This window comes from Perognathus longimembris, chromosome 3, assembly GCF_023159225.1.
Source record: "Perognathus longimembris pacificus isolate PPM17 chromosome 3, ASM2315922v1, whole genome shotgun sequence".
Taxonomy (NCBI): Eukaryota; Metazoa; Chordata; class Mammalia; order Rodentia; family Heteromyidae; genus Perognathus; species Perognathus longimembris.
The window spans coordinates 76,612,510-76,626,073 of NC_063163.1; the positions used below are offsets into that span (position 1 = coordinate 76,612,510).

General features: G+C 54.2%; 1 protein-coding gene across 1 annotated transcript; it reads right to left on the reverse strand.

The window, feature by feature from the left end:
• Nucleotides 1-680: 680 nt before the first annotated feature.
• LOC125347963 (cytochrome P450 4F3-like) lies at nt 681-7,621 on the reverse strand. The gene is made up of 12 exons (XM_048340897.1): nt 7,424-7,621; nt 5,805-5,949; nt 4,727-4,780; nt 4,514-4,641; nt 4,016-4,137; nt 3,261-3,531; nt 2,833-2,899; nt 2,540-2,669; nt 1,888-2,021; nt 1,744-1,808; nt 1,543-1,625; nt 681-899 (listed from the first exon to the last, which is right to left on the reverse strand). The coding sequence occupies exons 1-12, from the start codon at nt 7,619-7,621 to the stop codon at nt 722-724; spliced, it is 1,575 nt and encodes a 524-aa protein (XP_048196854.1). The 3' UTR covers nt 681-721.
• Between the last annotated feature and the right edge of the window lie 5,943 nt (nt 7,622-13,564).

Here is a 13,564-nt window from a genome sequence, read left to right on the forward strand (position 1 = left end):
TATGGAGCCTGCAAAGAAGACAGGGTGAATTCCAACCGTGGAAAAGTCTCCATTTGACCGGCAGCATGTAAGAAAGGCACATTGCAGTACCAGGCACTGGTGGCTCATGCCTGTAGTCCTAGCTCCTCGGGAGGCTGAGATGGAAGGATCACAGTTCAAAGCCAGCCCAGGCAGAAAAGTCCCTGTGAGACTCCTATCTCTAATTAACAACTCAAAACCACAGTGGTGCTGTGGCTCAAGTGGTACAGTAGCAGCATTTTGCAAAAAATGTTAAGGGTCACCGCCTAGGCCCTGAGATCCAGATCTAGTGCTCATGTGGGTACACACACACACACACACTTCCTCATTGAGGTCAGGCCCATTCAGCACATGGCCTCTGGATCTGCTGTTTGATAAGAAGTGGGAGCCCTTGCACAAGCTGCTTCCTGTGATAAAGAGCAGGACGGAGGACTCAGCCTGAGTGTCATGGGCCATCTCTCTCCCAGAGGAGGCAGCCCCAGCTCAGCTGTGTCACGTGGCCAGGGGGTGGGGACAACACTATCCCAAGCTGGGAGGACAAGCATGTGCAATACCCTCCGACCCCGCCCACCGCGCGCCCAACCCATGGCTCCCGACCCCGCCCACCGCGCACCCAACCCCTGGCTCCCATCCCGCCCACCCTGTAGTCAGAGAGGTGGGGACACGGTAGGCTCAGTTTTATTGGTTCCGGGTGGGGGCAGGGTCAGCACAGGGGCTGCGCGCGCAGCCAGAGGCCGCCCTCAGCGCGCAGAATCAGCTCTGGCTTCCGGCGTGGCTCCGGGTCCGCTGCGCCCCCTGCAGGCAGCATGCGGAAGCGCAGCAGCGTCAGCGCCAGCGCCACCTTCATCTCGCTCAGGGCGAAGGTCTGCCCGATGCAGTTCCTGCAGGGAGCGGGGAGTGGGGGGTCCCAGCCGAGTCGGGGGATGGTGGGGAGTGGGGGTCCGGGCAAGGTAGGGTGACGGGGGGGAGTGGGGGTCTGGGCGGAGTCGGGTGATGGGGGGAGTGGGGGTCTGGGCGGAGTCTGGGGATGGGGGAGTGGGGGTCTGGGCGAAGTCTGGGGATGGGAGAGTGGGGGTCTGGGCGGAGTCTGGGGATGGGAGAGTGGGGGTCTGGGCGGAGTCTGGGGATGGGAGAGTGGGGGGTCTGGGCGGAGTCTGGGGATGGGGGGAGTGGGGGTCTGGGCGGAGTCGGGGGATGGGAGAGTGGGGGTCTGGGCGGAGTCGGGGGATGGTGGGAGTGGGGGTCCGGGCAAGGTCGGGTGACGAGGGGGAAGTGGGGGTCTGGGTGGAGTCGGGGGATGGGGGGTAGTGGGGGTCTGGGCGGAGTCCCGGGCTGGAATGGGTGCTGGAGGCCCCGGCTGGGCTGGGGGGCGGGGAAGAGCACCCCGGCGGGGCTGGGAGGACGAGGTGAAGACGACCCCCGCGAGCTAAGGGGTTCCGGCCCCCAGTTCAGGCTGGCTCGCAAGTGGGGAGCCCCAAGCGCCGCGCCCGAATCTCTGCCACCCCACGCCCCACCCGGCCTCACCTGGGCCCCGCAGAGAAGGGGATGAAGGCCAGCGGGGACCGGCCCTTCCCCTGCTCCAAGTCGAAGCGGAAGGGGTCGAAGACCTGCGGGACAGAGAGGACGGGGCGCTGGCGGCAGGTAGGAGCCCAGCCCGGGGACACAGACGCGCCTGACCCCCATCCAGGCCACGACCCCCGACCCGGGGAACCCGGGGCGCAGCACCTCGGGGTCCGGCCACACCGCTGGGTTGTGATGAGTCCCGAAAATACTAACGTGGCAGACGACACCTGCGGGAGGGGACATGGTGACGGGCGGGCCGCGTGGCGGCCACACTCCCTGCCCCAGAGGCCCCCGCCGCGGCCGCACCTTTGGGGATGACTCGGCCGTCGGGCAGCAAGATGTCTCGGGCACAGCAGCGGGAGACCGAGGTGGCAGGCGGGTGCAGCCTCAGGCTCTCCTTGATGCACATGGTCAGGAAGGGCAGCCGGGCCAGGTCGTCCCTGAGGGCCGTGCCCCCCCCCTTTCCCATTATCCACTAAAGGCCGGCACTGTGGGTCACACCCTTATCCCAGGTACTCAAGAGGCTGAGATTTGCAGATCTTGGTTCAAAGCCAGCAGGGGGGAGGGAGGGCTCTTATCTCCAATGAACCAGCAAAAAGCCAGAAGTGGAGCTGTGGCTCAAGTGGTAGAGGACCAGGCTTAGACCCACAAAAACTCAGAAACAATGCCTAGGCCTTAAATTCAAGCCCCAGGACCAGCACACACAAAAATCCAGGGAACAAAAATCAAGAATCTTTCCACTCCTATGTTGCCTAGGGCCAGGGATGCAATTAGGGGAGGCTGTGGAATGAGGCTTGCCTAGGGGCCTTCCACCCCAGATGGCCCCGAAAATGGCATTTGATTTGAGACATCTGACCTTCAGCAGGCAGGAAGGAGACAATCCGGAAGTCGGGCCCCCCTTTCCCCTCCTGGGGGGTGGAGTTGAGGAGAGGGACCTAGACCCTGGGCCTGCGCTCACCACTCCATCTCCTTGGGCTCACGGTCCCACAGGAGCTCCTGCACCTCCTGCCGGCAGCGCTCCTGGTGCTCCGGGTGCTTGGCCAGGTTGTAGAGGACCCAGGAGAGCCCGCTGGCTGCAGTGTCGTGGCCTGAGGAGCAACAGGGCAGGCGTGGGTCACTGGGCTGCTTCAGCACCGGGAATCGTGGACAGCGCCCAGGCAGTGCCGGGGAAGGGGCATATGCACAGAACCGCAACCTCCAAGGACAGGCCGCCATGTCCCCAGGATGCAGGGGCCCACCCATGACCCTCACCCCCAAACATGAAAGTGTCGGCCTCTGCTCGGATGTCCTCATCTGACAGTGCCTTCCCGTCTTCATCCTGGAAAAGAAAGTCATCTCTGAACATCCATCTTCCAACCAAAAACTCAGGAACCGCCCTGTCACCAGGGCCTGAGGCCCCACGCCACAGGCTCCTAGCCTGGGTCCTTGTCTCCTAGCCACAACTCTACTTCTGGCTTCTTCATGATTAGCTGAAGATAGAGTTTCCTGCCTGGGCTGGCTTTGAACCATGGTCCTCAGATCTCAGCCTCCCAAGTAGCTGGGATAACAGGCCTGAGCCATCAGCGCCCAACCCACAATCTACTTGCAGATTTTTCCCTTTGTGCTGGAGAGAACGTATTGATTCTCCCAACACAGCTCCCTCCCTTTCTCCCCTCACCAGCTATCCCTGCCGAGCCCACCTTGGCCAGCAGAAGCACATCAATGAAGTCCAGGGTCTTGGCCTTGGCCTTGGCCTGGAGGAAGTCATCCAGGCCCTGATGGGGGAGGGTGCGGCGCCGCTCTTGGATAACAGCATCCGTGAAGTCGTGCACAAGGTCGCAGGCCTTCCGGAAGCGGCGCCCGTCAGAGGTCAGCTGGTACAGGAAGTCCAGGTGCAGAAGCGGCTGCTGGTGTCTCTTGGCCACCAGGGCGCTGAGCTCCAAGATGGCAGCGATGTATTCGCTGGGCTTCCTGCAGGATGAGCCCAGAAGGAAGGCAATCCCTGAGCCTCCCTGACCCCTCAGGAATGGCTGGCAGCTCACCCTACAGTGCCCAGGGATGGGTGATCCCCAGATGCAGCCGCCCTGAGGCCTGACTCTCCACCTCTCTTCTCCCTGTACTGGGTCTGTGCCCCTGGGAACCCAGAGTCCTAGGGCACAGCAGTGGCCTCATAGCTCAGACCTCATCCTCTTTGTGTCTCCATGACCTCCAGTGTACCACCATCAGCTCCGCCATCGCCGGGGAGTGATATCATACTAAAGTCCTTAGTTGCTAGCCTGTGGAAGGGAGGTCTCACCTGGGCCTTTGGGGCATGGCCTCACTCTCTTTGTTTCCCAGCCTCTTTCCTTCCTGGGCTGGCCTTGAACCATGATCCTCAGATCTCAGCCTCCTGCATAGTTAGGACTCCTCTCTCAGCCCCATGGCCCAGGCGCCCAGGCCAGGGACAGGGACTCACTCCTGGCAGTTGCTGTCAAAGCTGAAGACACATTTCAGCAGACTGTCCAAGGTCATGAGGCTGATGTGCTCAAACATGTCCAGACGCTCGATGCCCTCAGAGATCAGACGCTGCCACTTGGCCTGGCCAGAGAAGGGGACAGGGTGACAGGGTGGGGCCCTGAGTGGCCAAGACCAAGCTCCTCCCACTTGAGCCACAGCACTACTTCCGGTTTTCTGGTGGTTTATCGGAGGTAAGAGTCTCATGGACTTTCCTGCCCAGGCTGACATCAAACTACAATCCTCAATCTCAACCTCATGAGTAGCTGGGATTACAGGTGTAAACTACCAGTGCTGGGCTTCACAGTAGATTCTTTTCTTTTCTTTTTGCAAAAGAGGAAGCCATGGCTCAAAAGCACACAGCAATTGCCTCAGAGTGACCCCTCTGAGCCAGGCCTATAGGCTGGCTTTGTGTGAAGCTCCCCGAGCCCTCCTGGGGCCCTGTGTGCCAGCCACTCACATGCATGGCATTCACGCTCTTGTTGAAAATCTTCATGTATTGCTTCAGGATGTTGAAGTGGAAGGCAGGGGTCAGCATGTGACGGTGGCGAACCCATTTTTCCCCGGCACTCAGCAAGAGTCCATCCCCTGGGGGACAGCGTGGGCAGTGGGTGAGGGCAGTGCCCCTGCTTGTCCTGGGGCTGTCCCCCATCCCTGTCCTGCAGCCACTCACCCAGCCAGGGCCTCAGGAATCGGTAGAAGAGGGCATCCTTGGGTGAGATGGCAGCTGACATAGGGGAGAGCCAGGGGGTGCTGTGGAACCAGGATTCCCATCCAGGGTCCCCACTGCCCTCCCAAGCCCAGAAGGAAGGGGGGAGGGGGAGGGGGAGGCCACACAGCTGGCTGCAGCAGCAGCAGAACAGAGGCCCAGCCTGATGCATCTGGCACACATCTGCACCCCTCATTGTGAGTCTGCAGGGTCCCAAGTGTCTGCCCCACTAGGCAAGGGCAAGCACAGGACGGAGCTTTACTGCAGCATATGAGAGGAAGGAGTCTGTGCAAGTCCTTGCACTTACTAGGCAGGTGTGTTCTTGCTGAGCCATACCTCCAGCCCTGACTTTTGCTGTTTTCTTACGCCAGTTCTAGGACTTGAACTCAGGGCCTGGGCACTGTCCCTGAGCTTTTTCACACAAGACTGGCACTCTACTACTTGAGCCATAGCCCCACTTCCTGTCTGCAGAACTTTCCAGAGATCTGGACACCCTGCCCACCCTGCTCCCCAGCACCCTGCCAGTGCCTGGGACAGCCCTGAGCTGGGACCCACAGGGCGCCCATGAGACTCAGCTCCAATGAACCATCAGAAGTGGCACTGTGGCTCAAAGTGGTAGAGTGCCAGCCTTGAGCAAAAGAGCTAAGGGACAGCACCCAGGCCCCGAGTTCAAGTCCTACAACCAACAAAGACTAAGTCTCCATTGTTTCTCAGAGGGGACCTGGGGTCCCAGAGCTCAGATTAGACATGCCACCTCCCCCCCTTACCCCCCCCCCCGGCATAACAGGAGAGGACCATGCCCAGCCCCCACCAGACAAGAACCAAACAGCCTGGAGTGGCCCAGAGGACCCTGGCGTTCATGAAATCACAGGAGGTGCCACCAGCTCATGGTACTCATGGCCTCCAGGTGGCCATAACCACACCAAAGCCACCACACAGTATTTTGGAATTGCTGGAACCCTGTGGACCTGGCCACAGCTCCCCCCCTGCACCACACCATGTGGCCAGTTGGGGGCAGCCCATCTGCCTGGGTAGGATTTACCTGGGGCCAGGAGCACAGGCTTTATGAAGTCAGGGTGGAAGAGGCGCACCACGGGCTGCCATGGCCCCACCCACCAGAGGCACACGGTTTCAAACTTCCATGCCAGGGCCTGTATGTACTGCAGACCTTCCTCTGAGCTCTGGACCTGTGGAAGGGGAAGGGGGAGGGGACACTAGGGGAAGGCGGGGAGGAGCTTGGCCTCTCTGGCTTGAGCCCCAGGATTTCTGATCAGCCCCTCATCCTTTATCCTTCTCCCCCGCCCCCAACCATCTGGGCCCTTGATCCACCTATTGAAAAATAATAATAAGGGGCTGGGAATATGGCCTAGTGGCAAGAGCGCTTGCCTAGTATACTTGAAGCCCTGGGTTCGATTCCTCAGCACCACATATATGGGAAACGGCCAGAAGTGGCGCTGTGGCTCAAGTGGCAGAGTGCTAGCCTTGAGCAAAAGGAAGCCAGGGACAGTGCTCAGGCCCTGAGTCCAAGCACCAGGACTGGCAAAAAAAGGAAAATAAAATAAAAAAATTAATTAATTAATTAATTAAAAAAAATAATAAAGGGCTTGGGGGCATGACTTGAGTGGGAGAGCCCCTGTCTAGTTAAGTCCAAGACCCTGTGCTCAAACATCACAGGACCAAGCTGGGTGCCAAGGCTGATGCCTGTCATCCCAGCTACTCAGGAGGCTGAGATCTGAGGATCATGGTTCAAAGCCAGACTGGGCAGGTAAGCCTGTGAGACTCTTCTGGTAATTACTCAGTGAAAAGCCAAAGTGGGGTGGTGACTCAAGTCATAGAGCACCAGCCTTTAGCCAAAAAAAGAAGCCCAGGGCCCTGTTGTGGCCCCAGGACCTGTCCCTTTATGCTTGTCCTTTCTCATCCTGTCTAGTCCGCCCGCTGTGGGAGACAGGGTGGCACTGGGGGCCTGGGCTCTCCAGGCCCCCAGGATTGCTCAGGCCCGCCCTCAGGCAGAGCCCCGTCCAGCTCACCTGGCTTGCACCTGACCCAGGCCCTGCCCAGTGGAATTGACCAAAATAGGAAGCAGATCTAGGGCAGAGTGGGGTGTGGGGCGGGGGGGGGGGGGTCCGGATGGGTGGCTTCCCCAAGGGGAAGTGGGTGGCCAGCTTGGACTGAGGTTGGGCAATGGGGCTCATTGCACATCTCAGAGAAGAGAGAGAGAGGAGGGTGAGTGGCCCAGGGCAGCCAAGCCTGTGCTGCTCTGTGTGCACAGCCGTGTGTGTGTGTGTGTGTGTGTGTGTGTGTGCGCGCACGCGTGCGCGTGCATATATATGTCTGGGGATCAACCACAATGAGCTCAAGTCCCAGACACAAACTGAAAAAGGCAGCGGGCCAGTCAGGAAGCAGATACTGTGCAACACCTGAGGGGGCTGGGGTCCAGAAGCAGAGCCAGGGAGCCCGGGGCCCTCCCCAGAGGCCTCTCACAGCCCCCAGTATGAGAGCACAGGCCAGGGGTGACCCTGGGCAGACAGGGTCTGGGAGACAGGACAGGGGGCCCGGCTGGGGTGGCACCCTTCTCTCCCACCCTCCAACCCTGGCCCCAGCTCCCCCATCACCTCCTGGTGCCCAGGGCACCCACTCTGACACCCCATCCATGGCACTCACCAGGCCCAGGTGCCCCAGGAGCCAGTTCCGCCTTGGGGGCTGGGGGAAGCATCGCAGGCGGCGAGCGTTTGCACTGAAGGTGCAGATGTGGGTGAGGACTCGAGCCAGGAGCCAGCATGCCCCGGCCAGCAGCAGCAGCAGCCATGGGGAGGGGACCGAGGGCCCCAGGCCTGGCCAGGACAGGCTCAGCCACTGCATCCCTCAGGACGCTGGGTGGGGCAGGCACTGGGGGCACAGGGGGGACTGCAATAAGAGGGAAGGAGGGGAGGGAGGGACTGACTAGAGAGCTCCCTGGGGCCAAAGCACCCAGCCCCCCATCTGACCTCAGCCCCTCAGGAGTTCCCGGGTCAGATTCCAGGGGTAAAGGACCATCCTTGGGCTGCACCCCCAGAAGAGGCTGGGGGGCTCCTGACATTCTAGAGGGGGGCAGGCAGGGAGGACGGGGAGCCAGGCCACCCAACCACAGTCCTCTATCCCCGTCTTTCTCCCCACTGGGTTCTGCCTTCCCGGGTGGGAAGTGGGGTGAGGGCCATGGTGGGGGACAGAGGTCTCTGTAGCAATGAACCTCAAAAAAGAGAGAGGGAAGGGGCCTGGGTAAGGAAAGGGGAGCAGGGAGGGGACCGAGTAGCCCTAACCGACCTTAGAGATGAAAAGTGGCCACGGCCTCTGTCCCCCTTGTGTGGATGTGGGCAGCAGAGTTCCTACCCCCAAGACCTCAGGGTAGCTGTTCCACAGTGACCCACAGTCCCTGTCAGCTGCAGGAGGAAGAAGGAAACCACCTTGGGCTTGAGGGAGGGGCCCTCAGGGCTCACCTCCCCTTCCCCCCCCCCCCCCCCCCCCCGTCCCTCTCCCTCCCCCTCCCTCTCCTCCTGTCTGCCATTGATTGAAAACACTCTTGTCTCCAGTGTGTGCTTTGGGCTCCTTTGTATCAGCTGGCTTGTGATTTTACTCCTGGTCTTCACCTTGGTCTCTGAGGGGCCCATGCTGTGTGTGGGAATGGCTCTGCAGTGTGGCTTTGAAGTCGGTTATTTCCATACCTCCCCACAGGGCTAATTTACCTGCTGAGCCAGCCGGCAGTTTTTGTTTTGTTTTTAAGTTTTACCAATACATAGACATAGACATACATACACACACAGACAAGGTGCACATGTTTTGGGGCACGCTTAGAATTGTTCTTTAATTGGCCATGTACGTTTTTCTGGAATTCCAGTGGCAAATGATATTATTTTGCCTATATTCTAGAACCACGTGGTTAGATAGTAAACAAAAAAAAAAAACCTTTTCAGCAAACCAAAATTTTCAGATCACTCGAGAAGCCAAATTTTGAGAAACCAGTTTAGCTCACAATGGGAGCATATGGGAGACAGGATATGAACACAGACAGTGAGCTCACAGTAAGACACCTTCATCTTGCAGCATTTGAATTGTAAGGCACCTTTGAAATGCAAGGCCACAGGACTCCAAGTCCCTGCCCAGCCTCCAGGAATTTGGCATGCTTGTCACCTGGGGGATGGGCAGGCTTTCACTCCAACCAGTCCTATTGTCTACCATGTGCTCAATGCTAGAGAAAGCTTATGATTTAGCCAAACAAGCAGAATTTAACTGAGTCTCGAAAACTTAAACATCAATAACAAGAATAGAAAAACTTTCTTCGAGTCTTTTAAAGCAGATATTAAACAAATATCGATACCCATCCTATGTCACAGGCAGGCAGGCAGAGTTTAGAGGGAGGCAGAAAAAGAGACAAAGAGAACTTCATCTGCCTGAGCGCTCATAGAAGTTAGGTAAGTCCTGCAAAATATTCCAAATATATATAAGATTGGGCTCAAACTTGAGCAGCTTTCCTGAAACAATTTAGACTTGAGGAGCAACCAGCTGAGCTGAACTAGAGATCAGTTATCTCCAAACACCCACAATTGCTGATCTCCTTGACCTAGCCCAGTGGATTTATGGAAAAATGTAAGCTCCAGGCTAATGGTCACTCACCCTGTTTGGGGTTTCAAATCTGTCGTGGTGGATGGAAATAGAGCGCTTGGTCAGGAGAAGTTACCTCGGTGGTGTTAACATTTCCCTAGTCTCAGGTCCCTTCCCCCTGCTAGCAGCCTGCACCTAGGAGAGCTGTAAGTCTGCCAGGACTCCCTTTAAAGGAGTTTGTTGTTCTGGATGAAGCTGTGATAATAGAGCTATACTGATTTCAACATATTCTCAATATAGGTTAATCTATCTTTAGTAGGCTCATTGCATAATTTCTCCTCAGTGTCTGAGCCATCTGAGTCTTCCTTAATGTCTAGCTCAGTGGGTTCAGGTCTTGTTAATTTTCTCAGCTCTTCCCAGGCAGCAGCATCCGCTCCCTGAGCTGGGCAACACTCATCAGGTCCCCGTTCAGTTTCTCCAATCGACTGATCGAATTTAATCTATTCATGTCTAAGATCTAAGCAATCTTGGACCAGATACCAAAGAATAATAGCATCCACTGAGGTTTTCTCAGGGCCAGTTGCATCATAATGTTCCCTTTTTTTTTTTCTTCTTCAATTTTCTAGCAAGTTACTAAGTTATTGGTTCCTTCCTCCAGGAACTGGGGGCATGCTTCCTCAATTAAGTAAAAGAAACGGCCTAAGTTACTTTGGCCAACTTTCACTGCCCGGGCATTAAGCATGCCTTTGGGGGCCTGCACGTATAGCATGCAGCCTATACTTTATCCCATAATTTCTTACTCCCGACAATACTCTCTCCTCCCGCTCTCCTTCCCAAGTAATCGGATGTCCTTACCTGAGCGGGGGTCCTCCACCGTCGATCCCAGGCCTTCAAGTTCCTGTTCCAGGTGCCAAACCTGCCGAGCCAGCCGGCAGTGAATGGGAATCCTGACTGAGGGCGGCGAGGATTAAGGAAAAGGAAAAATACAAGACAAGAGAAAAAAGACAAGAGGCAAAGATGGGGTACAGGAGGGCTGCATCTCGAGATTGAGACTCAAGACTGCAGCAACAGTTTATTCTCAACTCCCAGCTTATATGCACTTTTGGAACCAGGGAATAGCATAGGGTTGTTAAAATTCCAGAACACAAAGAGGCTTTGAAGTTTACAACATTTGATTACAGTAAACACAAGGTAACAAAGCAATTCCGGACAGTGGCTGTGGACTTTGCCTTTAGCATATCCTGGCAGTAACAGCACAGCCAGAGGTGATAATGAACCTAGCTGCAGGTTTGGCTCCCGACATCTTGGCGACATTGGCACAGCCAGAGGTCAGGATAAGCTTAGCTGCTAGCTCGGCTCCCGACAATTTACTCAGCCTTGATGTTGCTATGTAGGGTCTCCTATGCCTCCATGTGCATTTCTGGATTTTCCTAGCATGAAGAATGACGCTGGGATTGGGAAGGCACTGCTGTTTTAGGATTGCTTCCAAAAGCAGTTGTGGCCAAGGTTTGCTGCTATCAATCCATTACAGTATCCTGGCCACCCAGGATTTGCACCCACGACAAGAAAGTCACAGGCACTAAGTCAATTGGGATAAAGAACAGCAATGAGTCACCACAGGGCTGGGGGGGGGTGGTTGTTTGTTTTTATCAGTCCTGGGGTTTAGACTAGGGCCTGAGTACTGTCCCTGGCTTGGTTTTGCTCAAAGCTAGCACTCTACCTCTTGAGCCACAGTGCCACTTCTGGCTTTTTCTGTTGATGTGGTGCTGAGGAATCGAACCCAGGGCTTCATGCATGCTAGGCAAGCACTCTACCTCTAAGCCACATTCCCAGCCCAGGGCTGGGTTTTTTAAGGTAAAAGCTATGCATTCTACAGCCGGTGGTCGGTGGTCACATAGCACAGACACAGAGGGTCAATGCAGGGGGTTAGAGCAAGTCACAAACAGGTTAAGCAAGCCATTTACAGAAGCAGGATTTCGCAGTCAGGCTGATCTAATATCAACTTTATTTTAACAATTGTTACCATGTTCCCCTAATATCACTAAGCAAGCATGAGCGGGCTAAAACAATCCAGGACTCAATCATAAGTGGACCAACCTGACAGTCACCATGGCATTTCTGTAACTACTACTATGGTTATTCTATAATCTATTACTCTGATCACTTTTACAATCCGTTACTATGGTTGCTACCCAGATACAGAGAGGAACAAGGGCTACATATATTTTTAAATGTCAAACTACAAGGAACTAGTCTCACGGGCAGGGGTGCAGCCCTCTAGCATGGAGTCACCAAAACGGAGTTATAGAAGCTAAGAGTAAACTCTAAGACAGTGAAATTTTACAAGCCCTGTGGTTTCTAGGAGCTGGGGGCGGGGGTGTGCTACACTCTTCCTTGTTTTTCACACCCATGAACATGGGGTGTCTTTTCACTTTCTGATTTCTTCTTCAGTCACTTTTTTCAAGGCTTTTTTAAAAAAATTATTGCTACTATTAAGGTGATGTACAGAGGGGCTACAGTTACATAAGTCAGGTGAAAAGTAAGTTTTGTTTATTTTTGCCAGTCCTGGGGCTTGAACTCAGGGCCTGGGCACTGTCCCTGAGCTTCTTTTTGCTCACAGCTAACACTCTACCACTTGAGCCACTGCATCATTTCTGGATTTTTTTTTTTTGTCTATGTGGTACTGAGTAATCAAACCCAGGGCTGCATGATAGGCAAGCATTCTACCATTAAGTCATATTCCCAGCCCCTAGATTTATTTTTGGGTAATGTCACCTCTCTCTCTCCTAGTTTCTTCCTCCTGTCCCCACCCACAAGTTGTATATTCATTTTCAGCATCGTGTCCAGTGAGGATCATTACTGCATCTGCTTACCCTTTGCCCCTCAATTTCTGTGCTCTTCAAGGTTTTAATGTGATAAGAAAAAATAAAGAAGGAATTGGATGGACTTAAAATGTAATTACAATAATATTAAAATGTAATATAAAAATGTAATTACAATTGTACTATTGTACAATGTTCCACCTTTGCACGTGGAAAAGACTTGGTTGATAACTAACAAGCTGTTTTAGCTTCTGTAACTCTGCTTCTGCGCCCTCCTGATTAACACAGGCCTGTGCCCTCCAGCCTCCTGCCTATTCTAAGGCAATCCCTAGGCAGAAAACCTGTGCCAAAAAGCTTACACAAAAAAGTGACTTCTACAGAACTTGAACAAATAATGTTGAGTGACACAAGCCAAGAACACAGAGAACAAAGGGGCATGATTTCCTTGATATATGACTGTTAGTGAGGGAGGAGGACAGTAGAGACCAGGTCTGAAACAACAAACTTCTTTTCAAATGGTATTTCCACATGTTTGGGTCAGCGACTTTACATTATGTATCTAAAACCAAACAACTACTAAACATAAAAAGGTCTAGAATAAACCTATCAGTGGATCACAATAGCTCAACAGCTATGTACACATGATCATATATGATGAGGATAAGCAAAAGCAACTCCAAGAGGACAACACAAGAGGATTCTACTGTTGACGTTATCTTTAAAGTTCTAGGTGAATTTCCTGTGGTGTACGCTACATGGTTACTGTATATGATTTTGGTACACTGGATAGTGTATATATGCCTACCTGATCTAGGGAAGGGAAAGAAAAATGAGGGTGTAAGATATCACGAGATATCATGAGAAATGTATGCACTGCCTTATGTAACTGTACTCCCTTTGCACAACAACTTGTCAATAAAATTTAATTTTAAAAAAGCTACTTCTAAAACAACTGTTGACTAAAACAAACAAAGAGCCTCAGGGCTCAGGCTGTGTCTCCCACCCACCCCTTCTCCTGGGCCTCACAGGAAAGCTTAGAAGTCAACACTGATGGCTGACCAGTACCCAAGCATCCCCTGAGATCCTGGCCTCAGGAGCAGACCTGGCAGGTCAGTGCCTTCTCGCTCAAAAAAACTGAAGTTTAAAAAAAATTTTCTAATCTGATTGGTCCCATTGATCATCAATTTCCAGACCCCACAAGATATTAGAGTTTGCATTGAGGTGTCTTACCTGTCTTTTATTTATTTATTTATTGCCAGTCCTGGGCCTTGGACTCAGGGCCTTAGCACTGTCCCTGGCTTCTTCCCGCTCAAGACCAGCACTCTGCCACCTGAGCCACAGCGCCCCTTCTGGCCATTTTCTATATATGTGGTGCTAGGGAATCAAACTAAGAGCTTCATGTGTA

Excerpts from the sequence above, each read along its gene's own strand:
- LOC125347963 (XM_048340897.1), bottom strand. The coding sequence starts at position 7,621 with ATGCAGTGGCTGAGCCTGTCCTGGCCAGGCCTGGGGCCCTCGGTCCCC. Across the intron at positions 4,642-4,726 it reads ATTCCTGAGGCCCTGGCTGG|GGGATGGACTCTTGCTGAGT; the intron begins GTGAGTGGCTGC and ends GCTGTCCCCCAG. Across the intron at positions 1,809-1,887 it reads CGGCCGAGTCATCCCCAAAG|GTGTCGTCTGCCACGTTAGT; the intron begins GTGCGGCCGCGG and ends CCCCTCCCGCAG.